Here is an 18433-nt window from a genome sequence, read left to right as displayed (position 1 = left end):
CCTCAACTTAGCAACAGAGCTAAGACTTATCACACATCTGCCCACTTTTATTTGAATGAAGCTTCTACTGATTTGACAGCTCAGGAGTTATCAGTTTTTTCCAGAATAATTTACAAACTTGGAACCTAATCCTGTAAACCCTTAATCATTTGATCAATCCCACTGAAGACAATGAGACTATCTGCATGACTCTGGACCACTTTTGTGGACTGGTAAGAGTTTCAGGAGTCTGTTCCTATAAAGGAAGTTGAATCCCTTATTGAAATACAATGTTTAAGTACAATACCATAAAGTAGTTTAGGATACAGTTCTACTTAAAATTTGTCTTTTAATAAGTCATACATATGCTGAAATGGCTCCTCACCCAACTCCCATATTCCATATAAACAGACTGAATACTACATATTTGGAGGGAAAGTGAGTAGTTAAGCATATTGACGTTTGTATATACAAAGGGTGGTGTCAGTGGGGACAGGGAGAGCATGGGGCGGTCACATGTCCCCCCTTGTGTCCCTCCCACGAGTGCAGTACCGGCAATAAATGATTTCTACTTGCACCACTGGATGGGAATGAGGAGTCTCAGCTGTACCAGTCAAGGAGGCACTGAAATACAGTAGTACCTCAGAGTCACAAACACCTCAGGAATGGAGGTTGTTTGTAACTCTGAACATAACGTTATGGTTGTTCTTTCAAAAGTTTACAACTGAACATTGACTTAATATAGCTTTGAAACTTGACTATGCAGAAGAAAATGCTGCTTTTAACCATCTTAATTCAAATGAAAGAAGCACAGAAACAGTTTCCTTATTTTTTAAGCTTTCCCTTAATTTTTTTTTAGTAGTTAACATAGTACTATACTGTATCTGCTTTTTTTGGCGGGGGAGAGGGGGTCGGGGGTGCGTCTGCTACCGCCTGATTGCGTACTTCCAATTCCAAATGAGGTGTGTGGTTGACTGGTCAGTTCTTAACTCTGGTGTTTGTAACTCTGAGGTTCTACTGCACTGCTCTTTTGAACTTGGCATCAGCTCTGGCAGCCATGTCAAGTGCATAGTGTTTTAGAAAGCTTCCACACAGATGCCTTACAAATCACAGATATTGGTACTTTTCTGAAGCAGGCGAAGACTGTGCCCTGGTAGAGCGTGGCTTGACAATTGGAGCGGAAAGTTTACCAGCTGAATGATAGCAGGTGGAAATGTATTCTGTAAGCCATATCAAGATTCTCTGGGACAAGTTGGCTTGACTCTTTGATGCACCAGATACAACCACAAAGAGGTGGGGAGAAAGGTTTGGTCCTATTGATGTAAGAAAGTGGGTCCCTAGACACATCCACAAAATGAAGCTCCTTTTTTTCCCCAATGACAAATGAAGTTTTGGAAGACGACTGATAAAGTAAGATGGATTCAGACAGAATTCTGAGACCACTTAAGGGATAAATTTAGGGTGCAGTTTCATCGCCAACTTGACCCTGTAAAAGGACATAAACGGTGGTCCAGCCATAAGAGCTTTACCTTACTGACTTTGCACTGATATGATACCTAAAACAAAGACTGTCTTGACAGCGAGATGATATAATGAGCTTTCCACTAATGGCCTGAATGGAGACTCCATGAGCTGTAGGAGAGCCACTTTAAGCCTCATCGTGGGGCAACTGAAGAGATGACCTGCTGAGGTCCCTTCCAGCCCTACATTTCTATGATCCTATCCTGAAAAACCATATTTCACTTGCAATGGCTGGCCGTTGGCCACCCATTTTTCCTTTATTCCAAACAGATCTAAGCATTGGAGATCCTTGTCCTTAAGCATGGTTTTTGGCAAAGCCCAACTTCTTTTAGATAATCAAATCCTCTAGGGAGCTTGGGCTAGAATGGGAGTAAAAGTAATTGAAACCCCCAGGAGTAACTGATATAGTTTTTTGACACGTTTTGCTGGTGGTGTTTAGTGGCTGGTGTTTGCCACAAGGCTATTTGGGTCCAGGACACCTTCATTTATACAGAGGGCAATCCTAGTGGGACCAGCAGCTGACAAAATGTAAAATAATTTCTGAAACTTCTTGGAGATGACTGACCTATCAGTCTCCAAGGTGTCCTCAATCTGCACCAGCAGCTCTTAAAAGGCCTTGAAATTGGCCGGTGCCAATATCAGTGCCTAGGATACTGCTTTCTTTGAGGATTATGACAAGATCTGTTTAGGAAATAATAGGGGTCATTTGGCCTCCAGATCCCATTCCTCTCTATCTACCAACTGCTGTCTCACTATGGAAGTGGGGGACCTCCTCCTCATCTACTAAGGCAGGGATCAACACACAGAGGCTCTAGAGGGCAGGCCCTGATAAGGGCTACAGTGGCATTCCATATGTGTACAGAGGGATGACAGGTTGCTGACCAGACAGTGTCAGTCTTGGTGCCTTTACAGATGGGGTCTGTAAAGAATAGCAACATGGCTCTTAGACTTCAGTGACGACAGGTCTCTGCTCAACACAGTTGGAAAGGTATGTTTCAGGGATGGTGATAAGAAATAAACCTCTTTCATAGGCAGGACTATCTGGTAAGGTGGTTTCAGCACAGGTCCATAACTCAGTGCAAAGTGTGGCCCTGAATTTACACTATTGTGCCAGAGTTGACATTGCTGGGGATGGGATAGTTACCTTTTGTAACTGTTGTTCACGATGTGCTGCTCCTGTCCATTCCATTGTAGGTGCTGGTGCTTGCCACATGCACTGGTGCCGTAAGATTTTTCCCTCAGTGATATCCATAGGGGACCAGCTCTGGAGCGGCACGCATATGCACTGGTAGAAGGGGCACCGCCAGCTCCCCCTTCCCTCAGTTCCTTCTTTCCAGATCTCCAACAGAGGGGAAGGAGGGCAGGTCATGGAATGGAGATGAACAGTAGTTACAAAAGGTAACTGTCCCTTCTTCGAGTGCTTGCTCATGTCCATGCCATTGTAGGTGACTCCCAAGCAGTTCCATTGAGGGCGGGTAAGAATTCATGGACGCGTCGATTGCAACACAGCTCTGCCAAAGCCAACATCATCGCTGGCCTGCTGAGTGATGGCATAATGCGTCATGAACGTGTGTACTGAAGACCACGTTGTGGCCTTGCAGATGGATAGGAACATGTGCCAGGAAGGCAGCCAAAGATGCCTGTGCCCTAGTTGAGTGAGCCTTCACTATTGGTGGAGGTACAGCCTGCGGCAGCTCATAATAAGTACAGATGCAGGTAGTGATCCAATTTAAAATCCTCTGAGAGGACACCAGGAGACCCTTCATCCTATCAGCTATTGCGATAAAGAGCTGGGCCAGTCCACGGAAGGGCTTGGTGCGCTCCAGATAGAAAGCCAGGGCACGCCTGACATCGAGTGTGTGCAGCCGCCTCTCCTCATTGGTTGTATGAGGCTTTGGACAGAACACCAGGAGAAGATACCCTGGTTGACATGGAAGTATGACATCACCTTTGGCAGGAAGGCCAGATGGGGCCACAGCTGGATCTTGTCCTTGTAGGATACCATGTACAGGGGCTCCAAAGTGAGGGCTTTAATCTCAAAGACACAATTCTCCAAGGTAATAGCTACAAGGAATGCAACCTTTCACGATAAGTGGGAAAGGGAACAAGAAGCCATAGGCTCCAAAGGGCAGACCCATGAGCCTGAAGAGGACCAGGTTGAGGTCCCACTGGGGAAACAGGTCCAGGATCTGCGGAAAAAGTCTTTCAAGGCCTTTCAGGAACCTAATCGACACGTCATGCAAGAATACTGATCTACCCGGGAAGCGAGGATGGAAGGCCGATATGGCTGCCAGGCACACCTTGATCGAAGAGAAGGCGAGGCCCTGGTGCTTTAAGTGAAGCAGGTAACCAAAGGATGGACTGCACAGACGACTGGGCTGGGAAGATATTGCACTCTGACGCCCAGCAGGAGAAACGCTTCCACTTTGCCAGATAAGTTGCTCTGGTGGAGGGCTTTCTGCTCTCAAGAGAATCTGCTGTACCTGACTAGAGCAGGCTTGTTCCTCTGGATTCAGCCATGCAGCATCCAAGCTGTGATATGGAGAGAGGGGAGGTTTAGGTGCAGGAGCAGACTGTGGTCTTGTGAGAGTAGGTCTGGGCGGCTGGGAAGTGGCCATGGGGCTGCTACAGCCGAACCAATGCTGGCAAGGTCATGCTGGGGTGATCATAATGACCCATACCTTGTCCCTCTTGATTTTTAGAAGGAGTTCGCTGATAAGCGGAACTGGCAGGAAGGCGTACATCAGGTCTCCTGACCAAGGCAGGAGAAAGGCATCAGAGAGTGAGCCTCTGCCGAGGCCTTGGAGAGAGCAGAACTGATGACACTTTCTGTTCAGCCTGGTGGTGAACATGTCCACTCAGGAAGTTCCCCACTTCTGGAAGAACATTCTGATGACTTCCCAGTGAAGGGACCACTTGTGGTGAGAGAAGAAGGACTGCCTGAGATGATCCGCCAGCGTGTTCTGGATACCGGGGAGGTGCAAGGCTTCCAGGTGGATTGCATGCTGAATGGAGAAGTCCCATAGACTCCTAGCACAGAGCCAACGAACAAGCTCCCCACTGCCTGCTGACATAGAAGATGGAGGCTGTGTTGTCTGTCAACACCTGCAGCACCTAACCGGACAGTTGGGGAAGGAAGACTCCGCAAGCCAGATGGATGGCTGAGCTCCCTGACATTTATATGTAGCGTGAGCTCCTCTCAAGACCATAACCCCTGAGTTCACAGTATACCGAGATGTGCTTCCCCACTGAGGTAGGACACATCTGAAATCAGGGAGACAGTCGCAGGCTCATGAATGGTGCACCTTCCAACATCAGAATCAGATTGGACCACCCCTGCGGTGGGATCATGATAAGCTTGTCTAGGTGATGTCTGGCCAGGGAGTATATCAACGCCAGCCAGATCTGGAGCGGGCGTAGTCCGAGTCTCGCATGTCGGACAACGTATGTGCATGCTGCCATGTGCCCCAATAGTCTGAGACAGACTCGAGCAGTGGTGAACATGTGGGAAATGACATTGGCAAATCAGATCTGACATTGCCCTGAACGTGGCCTAGGGCAGGAATGCTCTGGCTCGGGTAGAGTTGAGCACCACTCCGATAAACTCTATCCTTTGGACCGGGATCAAGTGGCTTGCAATATCGCGACGCTGCCCTGGACCTGGACCTTGGAGTGGCCTTGGATGAGCCAATCATTGAGGTACGGGTAGATCTGGATACCCCGACATCTGAGGTAGGCCTCCACCACCAACATGCACTTCATAAACATCCTTGGCACCATTGCTAGGCCAAAAGGGAGCACTACGAATTAGTAGTGTGCGGTCCCAACTATGAAACGTAGGAACTGTCAGTGTCCGTGAAATATCAATAAGTGGAAGTAAGTATCTTTAGGTCAAGGGAAACATACCAGTCTCCTGGATCCAGGAAAGGAATGATGGAGGCCAGGGAGACCATGTGGAACTTCAACTTCTTGAGATACTTCTTGAGGATCCGCAGCTCGAGGATGGGGCGTAGATCACCCTTGGCCTTTGGGATCAAAAAATAGCAGGAGTAAAACCCTATCCCCCTCAAGTGCAGAGGGACTTCCTCCATGGCTCCCACTTGCAGAAGGTCCTGCACCTCCTGAGTCAGCACACGCTCATGAGAAGGGTCCCTGAAGAGGAATAGGGAGGGAGGTGCAAGATAGAAATAAACTGGAGGGCATATCCCCCTGCTGCTGTGCTGAGGACTCACTGGTCCGATGTTACAGAAGGCCAGGCAGGGAGGAAGGGGGACAAATGGTTGGAAAAAAGTAGGGGTGCTAGATCCACGACACAGGCTGGAAGGTCTCCTTCGAGCACACCCTCAAAATGCTTGATTACCTGGTTGGTTGCAGGTGGAGCTCAAGTGATCTGAGGAGGCCAGCTGATGGCCCTACCGGCACTTATACCCTTGCCCTTCTTGCAAAAGTGCTCTGATCGAGGTTGGGTCCCGAACTTGTGGGACTGTTGCAGCTTAAACCGCTTCCTCGCAGGCACCAGCGTGTAAAGGCCCAGCAAGCGCAAGGTAGCACTAAAGTCTTTTAGACTGTGTAATTTACTTTCTGCCTGTTCCGAGAACAGTGCCAGGCCATCAAATGGGAGGTCCTCGATGGACTGCTGAACCACCACTGATAGGCTCAACGACTGCAACCAGGAGCCACACCTCACAGAAATAGCTGAAACCATGGTCTGGGCCGCCAAATCTGCCGGATCTGAGGCCACTTGAAGGGCTTCCCTGGCCACAGCCCTGTCCTTATCGAGGATAGCCAGGAATTCCTTCCTGGGCTCCTCTGGCAGCAAGTCCACAAACTTGGCCATGGACTGCCAAATATTAAAATCATTGTGGCCAAGCAAGGCCTGATGGTTGGCCACTCTCAGCTAGAGGCTGGACGTAGAATACATGTTTCTACCAAAGAGATCGAGCCTCTTTACCTCCTTATTCTTAGGCGTTGATCCCAGCTGGCCCTGTCTATCGCGCTCACTGGCTGCTGACACAACTAGTGAGCTTGGGGCAGGGTGGGTATAAAGATATTCAAAACCCTTAGCAGGGACATAGTATCTTCTTTCCGCCCGCTTGAAGATGGTGGGCAGGGAGGAGGTTGTCTGCCACAGGGCCTTGATTAGTTTCACCATTCCTTTGTGTACTGGCAAGGCCATCTTGGAGGGCACTTAATACATCAAACAGGGAGTCTGAGGGCTCTGCCAGCTCCTTGTCTTCCAGCCCCGGGTTAGATGCCATCCTCTTCAAAAGCTCCTGGTGGGCCCTTGCATCATCCTGTGGGACCATGAGAGAAGGTCCTGCTATTGCCTCATAGGGCGAAGTTGATGAGGAGGCAGGTACAGGTGAGTCTGCCAACTCCATCGCTTCTGCTGGGGAGCTTCGGCCAAGGCTGGCTGTCCTTGGGGGGCTTGCTCCGACTCCACGTCCAAGTCGGGGGCGGACAGGGTACCATTGCCAACCATCTTTCGGATGCCTCTGAGACCAACTGATGCCCCTGCAACAGATGGGTAGACCCCTAGGGGTTCCAAAATTGGCAGGAGGCCGACCACTAGCCCTGGGTCCATGCTGCCACTGGTGGCCCAGAAGGGAATGCCAGTGTCCCCGGTGGGTGATCTTGGCCTGCAGGCAGGAGCCCGAGGAGGGAGAGACTAGGATGGTACCGAGACCTCCTGTTTACCCCATTCCTGTTGGCTTCCTCCGCAGACCTCTGTTGAGGGACCTGTACTCATGCCACGACTCCAGTGACTGGCAGTGGCATTCGGCGGATTGGGGAAGGTACCCCAGCGATCAACACTTGATGCTTTGAGAGCAGTGCCGCTCTGTAGACCAGGAGCGAGAGGACTGACATGTCGGAGACAGTCAACGTGCTCGCGATGATCCGTAATGGCGATCTGGAGACAGGACTCCGGGATAGCCATGTCAACCCTCTGGAGTGGCGCTGCGGACTGGTAGACTGGCTCGGGCGCTCCCGGGACTGGAGCTCTGGGGATGGGTGACACGCCTCTGCAGACCGCCGGAACTCAACACCAGGACCCCGAGGAACACTGCCTAGAGTCCGGGGACTGACGCCAGGACCTCAGGCAGGTAAGCCGACCCACATCTGGGGACTGGTGGCGCTGTTCAGGCAAGTGCTTGCGGGGAGTTGTGCCACACTGATGAAGACTGCTGGAAGGGTCCCGGGGTGGCAGGCAGGTCTGGAAGAGGGCTTGACCGCTCAACGGGAGCTGGAGCCTGACCGACATCTGGAGGGGAAGAGCTGCCTCACACGGGTCTTTGCTCTCCTCCAGCTCTCTCCTTCCCTTTATGGGATCTAGGAGAATGCTCTCTCCCAGCCTTTCTTTGCTTTTTAGCCAGTACCAGGGATGGTGTGCTCCGCACCAAGGCCATGGTGCTCGGAGCCGAGTTCGATCACGTTAGCTCTAAGGCCGGTGTGAGGGCAGACTCCATAAGAAGTGCTCGGAGATGAATGTCTCACTCCTTTTTGGTCCATGGCCTGAAGCTCTTGCAAATGTGACACTCGCCGCTCATGTGGGTTTTCCCTAAACACTTCAGGAAGCTTCTGTGGAGATCACTGACTGGCACAGACTTTTTGCAGCAGTCACAAAGCTTGAAGTCCGGGGACTGGGGCATGCTCCGCCCCTAGGCTAAGTCCCGTATGGGACTTACTAATTAATTCAAACTTAACACTAAAGGAACTATTAACTCTACAACTTTAATAACTGTATACAACGAATTTGCTAGTAGGCATACCAGGAAAGCTTGCCGAGGCAAGGAGACATTCCAGCACCATCACTGGTGGTAAGAAGGGACTAAGGGAAGGGGGAGCTGCCGGCACCCTTTATACCGGTGCATATGCGCGCCACTCTAGAGGGCGCCAGAACTGGTCCCCTAAGGATACCACTGAGGGCAGTGCATGTAGCGAGCACACATACCTACAATGGAATGGACATGAGCAAGCACTTGAAGAAGAAATCTCCATTACAGGTGGAGCCTGCTGCAGCTCCATCTGTTCCTTTCTACTCATCTTCAGAACAATACATGCCTTGGCCAGCTTGTATCCCAACATCCTTCTGTGTTCCCCAAGCTCCTTTCTAAGCTTCTTCTCCAAAGCTCACTGCAGGCCCTTTCAGCACCCTGCTTTGACGTCTGAGTCATCAGCTTAAATGTCAGGGCTGTTGATGGCTTTGGTATCAGGGTCAGTATCAATGCAAATATTGACAGTGATGTCAGTGATGGGGTTGGGTTATGGTGCTTCTTTCTCTGCAGAGATACCTGCCTGCTTGATGGAGCGCTGGTAGATGCAGTCTTCACCGTTAAATGAGTTTTTGAACTCAGCTCTTCTGGATCTGAATACATTCTCACAAATTACTCTAGAAGATGGACTTTCAGACTCGCATCCTCTGATTTGTGGATTCTTACAGCAAAGGAGAGACAGATCAAACACCTGCTTCAGATTGAGACTCTCTCAAGCAGAAAAGCGTCTGCTGTACCAGTATTGCAAGACAGAGAAGGCTTGAATCCTGCAGGTTTTGAGTCTGCCATTCCAGGACTCTGTACAGGAAGGTCTGCAAGCAGCTTTCGGTTCGACAAGCACTACAACAGACCAGGGTTGTAAAAATAAAAGATTATAGATAGTTGAGAATTTCAGAGGATTTGGAGAAGCTTTCAAGAAAACTAGCTAAAGCTAAGCCTAATGGGTCGGACATCCGCTAAGTTCCATCTCACTGCCATGGGTGGTAAAAAGAAACTGATGCAGGGTTGCAACCATCCACTCTTTATGCCCTCATACGGGAGCACTAGGATGCACATGGGCACATTTAAAAAAAATGGAAGTGGCTTTAAAAATGGAGCAGTGTTGGATGTTGGGAAAGATGGATAGGAGTCAAGGAGAGTATAATTTTCACAGGAAACAAAATTAAAAGTCTCAAGTATATCTGTTTTTAAAAAAGAATTCAGTATCAATTTACAATATATTTTACAAAAGAAATTATATGAAAACCTACATTCAGTATTCTATTTTCTTACTGATGTGGAATATTTATTGACTAGGAATGGAGGTGAACTTCTTTTGTTTTATACAGTGAAGAATGATTGGGTGATCAAAATAAGTAGCTTTTAATCATATTCTAGAAGATAAATTACAGACATTTATCAGGACCTGTGACACTTAAAAAACTGTCTTAAGTTAATAAAAGGATTATTTCACCATTTTACTTACAATACAAATTGGCCTAAGGCCTAAGGTATGGATAGCATAATCCAAGTACAATTTTAGCTTCAATCACTAAGCATTTTCTCTTTTAAATGTCTAACGGTACTATGTTAAAGTAGCTGTCCTAATGCATTTCTCATTGTTTTTCCCTTAGGGCCATCATCAATTTATGTCCAGGCTAGAGCCTTCTGAATTTACTGAATTTTAGCTGAACCAGCAACTCAGTTACAGATCAGTCCCACTTCTTGAGATCTGCAAAAAATAAAAAAAATAAAAAAAAATCAATCCTGTCAAGTTCTGTACCTCATTATTTTACATTTTTTGTTTGTTTTAATTATAGCCTCCATTGTGTAGATAGCCGGTAGTAACTTTCTTGACCTAAGTATCTAGTCCTGAGAGACACTATTGTGTCTGCTCAGGTAGTCTTCTCTGTTAAAGCTAATACCACAAATGCAGACGACAATGGGGTGTGTGACTGCTAGAGATCTCAGGGCACTTCGAAAGCTATCACACACAAGGCCAGCTATAAGAAGTACCACACTTTAATAAAGGAGTTCTGAATTCATCAGCTGCAAAATGGTGACTGATAACTACATGTAGACTATAAACTCCTCAGGGAAAGGTGCATGTCCCGAGTCTCACTATATGGAGCCATACAAATCTATGGCACTACATACAAATGTTTAACAACAACAAATTGATAAAATTACGTCATCATGTAAAAATCTATACAAAATGTAAGAACGTAAGAATGGCCCTACTGGGTCAGACCATAGGTCCATCTAGCCTTGTATCCTGTCTTCCGACAGTGGCCAGTGCCAGGTGCCCTGAGGGAATGAACAGAAAAACGTAATCAAGTGATCCATCCCCTGTCACTCATTCCCAGCTTCTGACAAACAGAGAAAGAATGGGAAACTCCTGGTATATTTAAAAGAGCAACAAGCAGATGTTTTGTAAGCAGAAGAAAAACAAGAAATTACTTGTACAGCTCTCTTAAGCAGATGCAGATGTTCCAGCCATGATAATGGTAATTACCATACCAATAGAATGGAATGTGTTCTGTAACGATCAGATAGACCGTAGGGATGAAAGATTCCCTTGTGAAGAACTTTGTCCAGTTTCAAGCCTAAGTTTTGTCTGTGCCCCTCAACATCTCTTTTTTTATTTAAGTTGGTAACTCTACTGTGTTTTGGGATATAGTATCAACAAAAGATCCTATACAAAATAAAGATGCAAACTAAAAATACTGAAGTATTGCATAAATAATTACAAATATTGCAAAGATAATTGTAAACAGATTCATTACTTCAGAGTGTAAGATGAACACATGCCAGGACCAGGAGGGAATCTGTTGCCACCACATCCTTTATCCCCTACCCTTACCCCTACCCCCGCCACGTCCCATGTTCCATATTGCATAATTGACTAACCACTACTTGGGGAAGGGAGTTCATACTTCTCTGAAGCAATTATTACACTCTGTTGAAAGCAGGACTTCCGACTTGATGGACCAGTGGCCTCATTCAGTACAAAAATCTCATTTCCTACATCAATTTTTTCAGCTTTTTGGGTAGTGTAGGAATGTGTTTCAATAACTTTGAACTGTTATTTATCTCCACTACAAAACAAGGTGAATATTAAGGGAAAACAAACAAACAGAAAAAGGTTGATGAATTGTCATAATACCTTTCGTAGTCTATGAAGGGTCAGGAAAAGTTTTTGGTATACAAAAATGGCATGAGCAAGGCAGAATCATAGAATCAAGAATAGCAGCATAAAGTTTAAATCAAACCTTTTCTTGAATCAGTCTCTGAAGATGAATCCCACATGACAACATAGCAGCAAACATGGTCAGCATGTACTGTTGAACTTTACATATTCCATTTGCCAATGAGTTTACAACAGCCATTAACCCGACCTTTTCAATCACACTCTGGAAAGCACTGGGTGAGTGACGAGTAATTCTGCATAAAGCCTATATAAATAAAATATTCCCATTAAGTAATGCTATTTTCATTTTAATAATAAAATAACTAATGCAATGAAGAAAATCATTGAACAGCAATAGATTTTTCCAATTTTTTTAAGGAGTAGATGAATGTAGTGAATTAATATGGTTTAATTTTCCTCCACACTTATATACACACACACTGCAACTTGCTCTATAAATTTGAAAATAATTTTAATCAAGCATTTTGTTTGTGTAAATGTTATTCCTTGCTAAGGTACAATATCATAATACTAAATGGTTATTTTATTATAACTTGGGTGTCTGTGTTAGCTAAATTAATTTTGCTTAACTCTTCCATACACAATAGTGAATTATGCTGATTTAACTATATAGATTAACAATGAATGTCTTTATTGTAATTAGAAGTAATGTTTTTGTTGTTTTAGTTAAGGAAAAAGGAAACCAAAGCTGAAGCATATGAAACAAGCAATTAAGCCTATAAAAGAACAAGAAAAACAATTCCCATTTCTTTAGAGTAAGGGTTCATATAGAATTTAAAACTAATATTTACAGATAAAAATAATCACAAAATTCATCAAACACACCCCACATTTTCATATCAAATCTAACTTTTTGACCATTGAAATAACCCAGTTGAGAAGGAAGAAGAGCAATGTTCTTATTTTCAATCTGCATAGGTAAGTCAAATAATAAGTTTTAACATAGACATCTGACCAAACTGAGAGAAACTGACAATAAAAGGAAATGATGTCACTTCATATAAATAAGTGACATCAGTGAAGATAATAGCAAAAGAAAGATAAAGGAATTAATTAGTTTTGCATTATCCAATTACATGAAACAGATCTACAGCAGTGATTTTCAACCTTTTTTCATTTGCAGATCCCTAAAAAATTTCAGATGGAGGTGTGGATCCCTTTGGAAATTTTAGGCATAGTCTACAGATCCCCAGAGGTAATGACAACTTTTGCACACCCGCTGCAAACCCCCAGGGATTCACGGACCACAGTAGAAAACCACTGATCTCTAGTATTTGCAACAAAATAAAGGTTTTAAAAAATCTCAAGGTAAAAATTAAAGAAATGTACATTTTAAATGGAAGAAAAGAATCTCAAGAGATTATGCCATAATCAGAATATTCAAATAAATTAAGAATTCTCCCCATAGTAAGTAACACAGAGATAAACAATTGGTTTCACTAGCATTGTCCTACCAGCTGCTCCAAGAATCTTATCAAACACAACTTTCTCTTGATACAAAACCCATATCTATTTAAACTGGAGAAACTTTCTAGAGAAAGGGTTCACTGAAATGCATCTAAACAGATTGTACAAGGCCAGACAGTATTTGCCTAACTCTCTTCGAATGTTAGTAAACTTTGTAGACTTTCCATTTTCATTTATGAGGTTTCAGATTTCATACTGGCTAATGTTTGCTGATTGACACCAGGGGTGCTGGAACAGTTTTGCTAGCGGGAGTGCTGATGATGGAAACCATGCATTTAGTGTTTGTTATTATCATTTCAAGATGGGGGGGGCGGCAGCAGCACCTAAAGCACCTCTAGTCCCAGCACAACTGATTGACTCTGCAAAAAATATGATTTATCAAGCTTCTAAGCAACTGGGAGGACATTCTGTCCCTAAAGCATCTTAAGTTTGGGTAATGTCTAAATCTGAAGTATGCAGAATCTCTGAGCTGAGCTTCAGAGACTTAGTCTAATGAAGAGAAAATTTGCAAGACTGATTTAGTTTCAGCATTTCAAAAGTCCTATTCAGTCCAGAATGATGAAGAGTTAATATCTCAGAATTGTGATAATAAAGTAACTTGCCTGAGAAAAATATAACTGAGACATTAGACCATAAATACAAATTTATACTGTTTTATACTAAATAATGTTTGTTATGCCTTTTAAACCTGCTGTTCTAAATTTGATCCCATAGCCTTTTTTTTTTTTTTTTTTTTTTTTTTAATAACTCCAGGACAGAAAAAAACTAAAAGTATTTGCTTGGTGCTTAGAAATGCAGTGGAGTCTATTTAAACTGAATATGGGTTATTTAACAGTAAAACTAAATGGACATTTTATGGAACCTGTTCAACTACTCAGTGTTCCCACTTTTTTGTCCTCTCCAGACCAATACAGCCTTACCAATTCCTGCTCTTTTCATTCACTTTCTATAGCCATCGCTCTTTTAAAACAGATTCTGCAGAGTCCATCATTCAGAAAAAAAATCAAATCAAATAAGATGACTCAATTGAGTTTTGCCAAGTTTTTAATCCTCATTTAAATGGTTTATGCTGTATGTAAGCTGGCTCTTCCTACCATAGAAAAGGCAAGAAAACTCACTCTCTCTCTCTTCATATTTTAAAGACTGCATCAATTTTTGTGGCCAATGAAGGCATAACCATTCCACTTATTTTGAAAAAAAATGTTTTTTAATTGCTGTACTTGTGAGAATAAGCCATTTTGACTCATATTTTATAGAATTATTTCTTTGACACAGGGAAGACATTAAAAAGATTCAGTTTCTCTACAGGACAAAGTCTGTTATATTTACCTGGTGCAACCTAGACTCCAAAGAAAACAAAAATACTGAGACTCAGTTCCAGCTTATCATCTGCAGACGGAGGACTGCATAAAAAAAAGTGTATTTTTCCTTGACTCCAGACACTGAGGACAGAATCTTCTTGATAGATTTTTATTATTGATTAAAACTAAATTATAACAAACAACAATAATGATCATAATGAGCACAATTCCAGAGTACCCTCAGAGCAAAATCCTGATGTTGGTGTACTTTCCATATTGCCTGTTCTCTCAATGTCAAGATACAACAGTCATTTCTCAAAAGAAATGCATTCTTAGATAGGACTGTAAATCTCAATTGTGAAGAATTCTTCAAGATACCTTTAAACAAGGCAGAGGAGGCTCCAGCAAATATGATCAAATAAAACAGTATATAGGACTAATGACAGCTGTTCACACAGTCATGAGGCACAAAAATGACTAAATATATCTTTGGAACAATAAATTACAGTGAAACTGATGGCACTTACCAAAAAGAGTCCCAATGTCACAAAAAGACATACATGGTATGTCTACACTGCTATAAAAGACCTCTGGGTCAGCTGACTCAGTTTTGCAGGGTTCAGGCTCGCAGGGCTAAAATGTGCAGTGTAGACATTTGGGCTAGGGCTGGAGCCTGGAATCTGAAACCCTACAAGGGGGGTGGTGGGTCTCAAAGCACAGGCTCCAGGCCAAGTCTGAATGTCTACACTGAAATTTTTAGCTCTGCAATCCTGAGACCTGCTAGCCCGAATCAGTTGACCCAGGCTCTGAGACAGTGTACCCAGGGTTTTTTTATTGCAGTCTAGACGTACCCATAGTACGGTCCGATCCAGGAGTGGGCAAACTTTTTGGCCTACGGGCCACACCTGGGTATAGAAATTGTATGGCGGGCCATGAATGCTCACAAAATTTGGTTTGGAATGTGGGAGGGGAGGAGGGCTCTGGCCGGGGGTGCGGGCTCCGGGGTGAGGCCAGAAATGAGGAGTTCAGGTTGCAGGAGGGGGCTCCAAGCTGGGGCTGGGTGGGGTGAGGGTTCTGGGGTGGGGCTGGGGATGAGGGGTTTGGGGTGTAGGAGGGTGCTCCGGGCTGAGACTGAGTGGTTCAGAGAGCGGGTGTGCGATCAGGGCTGGGGCAGGGGTTTGCCCAACCCTGGTCTAATCCAAAAGGGCATTAGTTGTGTAGCAAGGCTTCCATCAATCCACTGCAACCTTAACATGGCTCACAAAACCTACAAATGTACCATGTTGTTCTTAGATTGAATTACTATGAATGACAATAGATATTCATTGGCCAGGGAAAGAGGAAGAATGACTTTATAGCCTTGTGGTTAGGAATGTGGGAGACCGAAGTTCAAGTTTATGCTTCAGTGACTATTTATAAAAAGTGGAACAGCTTAAACAGGGGAGACTGAGAAATACCCATACCAGAATATCCCATAGCCCAGCGGCTAAGACACTGTCCTGCAATATGGGAGAAGCAAGTCCAAATCCCTTCTCATAGACAGAGGGGGCACTGAATCCGCACCTCCCACATTCCACAAAACACTCAGCTAAACCTTATAAATAAAGGTCCGCCCCCTTCCCTATGCCCAAAGAGTTTTGTGAATCTATTCCTCCTTTGCTTTTGTCAAAATGTCAAAAAACAAAAAATGAAAGATTTTGAGTTGGGTTGAATGAAATGTTTCATTTTGCCAATGCTGAAAAAAATTGATTTTTCAGTTGAGCCAGAAATATTTGGCAGACCTAACAGGAATTTGCAAATAGATTTATATCAACTGAAGCTGCATTTTTCGGTGAATGGTCTTGACCCAAAATTTGTGAATCTGACCCATGTCGTTCCTGGCTGTGAAAGAGGGCTTGTCTACATGAACATTCAGTGAGCTGCTAGGTGGGGTGTAAATCTACAATCATATTAGCCTGCTGCGCACTAACTGTGTGGTCTCTGCTGACATGTACTAACAGTTCCTTAATACTCTTTGATCTACAACGGTTTGAAGCCGGAGTTAGATCAAAGTGCACTAAGGAACTGTTAGTGCACATCAGCAGGATCCACATGGACAGTTAGCATATGGCAGGCTAGCATGGAGTTGATTTACATCCCAGTTTGTTGCAAACTAAATGTTCATGTATGCAAGCCCAGAGAATCATGAACTGGTTCCACTCCTGATTGATTAGCCAAAAAATAATACAGAGAAGGAATTTCCCTTCCTCCTTCTAACACACAGGAGTCCAACCAACATTGAAGAAACTCAGACCTAGATATTTTGATTCTAGCCAACTTCCATCCAATATCAAACCCAACTTTCCTAAGCAAGCTCACAGAGAAGCTAGCCAAAGGTCAAGTACAAACTCATCTAATTGAAGCTAACATTCTAGACCTGGCACAACTTGGATTCTGGCCAGTCCATGGAACTGAAACCACTTTAGTAGCACAGATGGATGATCTCCTCCTGTCACTGGATAAAAAGCAGATGATGATTCTCATTCTCCTTGTCCTCTCTGCAGCATTTAGCAGTTTTGACCATGAAATATTGTTGTCTCACCTGAGAGATGTGGCGGGAGTCCAGGGTAATGCACTAAAATGGTTTGATTCCACCCTGGAGGAATAGTTACTGGAAATGGCATCTCCACCACTAGACTCCTCACTTGTGGTGTCCCACAAGGATCAATTCTTTCTCCAGTCCTTTTCAACACCGATCTGCAGCTACCAAGTGAACAGGTCAGACGACATGGACTCAAGCACTAGTAATATGCAGATGACTCATAATTGTATCTATTCTTCACCACAAGCAACCACAGCATCACCATCGAGATGGCCCTGTTCTTGGATGAGATCAGCTCCTGGATGATGAACAGCTGACTGAAGCTGAACCGAACAAGAGGGGGTGATGCTGGCAGCACAGGAAAGCATTCTGAAGAGTTTGCAGCCACAGTATAGCCTCCTTTAGCCGAAGGTACACATTCACAATATTTGATTTGTCATTTAACAATACTCTTGGGTTCCTCACTGAGGCTAAACTCTCACATAGGATAGAAAACAATGCTCATGGGTGCTGCTTTCTCGTTGACTAGGCAACTCCATCCCACCTTGGGGACAATGACCTGGGTCTTCAGTTATTCATGCCTGTATCCCTTTGTGGCTGTACTGCAGCCATATGATATACTTAAGCATGAAGTCTTTAGCACCTAGGAAACACCAACTAATACAGACTGTTGTAATATATCTCCTCAACAACACAAACTACTGCAAACACATCAGACCTATCCTCCACTCTCTACAATGGCTTCCCTTAGAATTTCTAATCAAGTTCAAGGTCTTGGCTCTTATCTTCAAAGCACTATAAGGCCTGGTCCTTGAATATCAAAAAGACCATCTCTAAAGTTCTGGGATGGAGACTGATTGACAGCTGCTCTCCTTTTGCAGAATGTGAGACAGAACTCTTTGGCACTGATCTGCAACTGTGGAATGAACTCCTCCAAGAATTAAGGACCGTCACAAACCTCACCACCTTCCACTCCAAGAGCAAGGCACATTTCTCTGACCCTGACTTCTTTAACATAAATACATAGCAACGTGAATATTTTTTAAAAAAAAAAAACAACTAAAACCCTACCAAAATAAGACACTCCATTCCACACATTTTTCTCTTTGGAGAGAGAATGAGAGATCAAACAACAGGTGACAGATGTGTAGTACCATTGCTTAACCCGCTACGAGGAGGCATTCACATACTATAGTGATGAGTGGCTTATGAAAATTTATGCAGAAGAGAACTAATAAGACCAGTAAACTATGTTTTTTCTCTCATTCTTTTATTTTTCTTGCTACAGTGTGGCAAAAAAGGTTAGAAGACTGTCTGACTTGTCATGAACAGCTCAGTGTTTAGGGTGTCCTTGTGACAGATATGGCAAGTTCCTGCAATATACTTTGGAGATCTTACTTAAGTTTATAGATCATGGAGGGCCAGGGATTATATATAATTCCACTGGGGAGGAGGACCACAGCCCTTCAGGAACTAAGAACTGTGGGAGATGATTAGGCAAATTCACTCAGGCTTGCATATACTGGTTCGAATTGGATTCTCCAGTGACCAACAGACAGCAAATGGACAGGACCTTCTGTCCAAGTGGGGGCCCAGCCCTTCCTGGGAAGGGTTGAAAGGA

The 18433-nt window shown here is 44.3% G+C and overlaps 1 protein-coding gene across 2 annotated transcripts in view; it reads right to left on the bottom strand.

Annotated features, from left to right (window-relative positions):
* Nucleotides 1-18433, bottom strand: part of ULK4 (unc-51 like kinase 4) — a 397936-nt gene that overhangs the window by 277162 nt on the left and 102341 nt on the right. For both annotated transcript variants that reach the window (XM_074945513.1, XM_074945514.1), the window contains exon 21: nt 11525-11707. In XM_074945513.1, the coding sequence (XP_074801614.1) occupies nt 11525-11707 (183 nt within the window). The remainder of the gene's footprint in view (nt 1-11524; nt 11708-18433) is intronic.

Source organism: Natator depressus, chromosome 2 (genome assembly GCF_965152275.1).
Source record: "Natator depressus isolate rNatDep1 chromosome 2, rNatDep2.hap1, whole genome shotgun sequence".
Taxonomy (NCBI): Eukaryota; Metazoa; Chordata; order Testudines; family Cheloniidae; genus Natator; species Natator depressus.
Note: the sequence above shows the minus strand (reverse complement) of the source record. Positions and strands in the feature narration are given on the sequence as shown.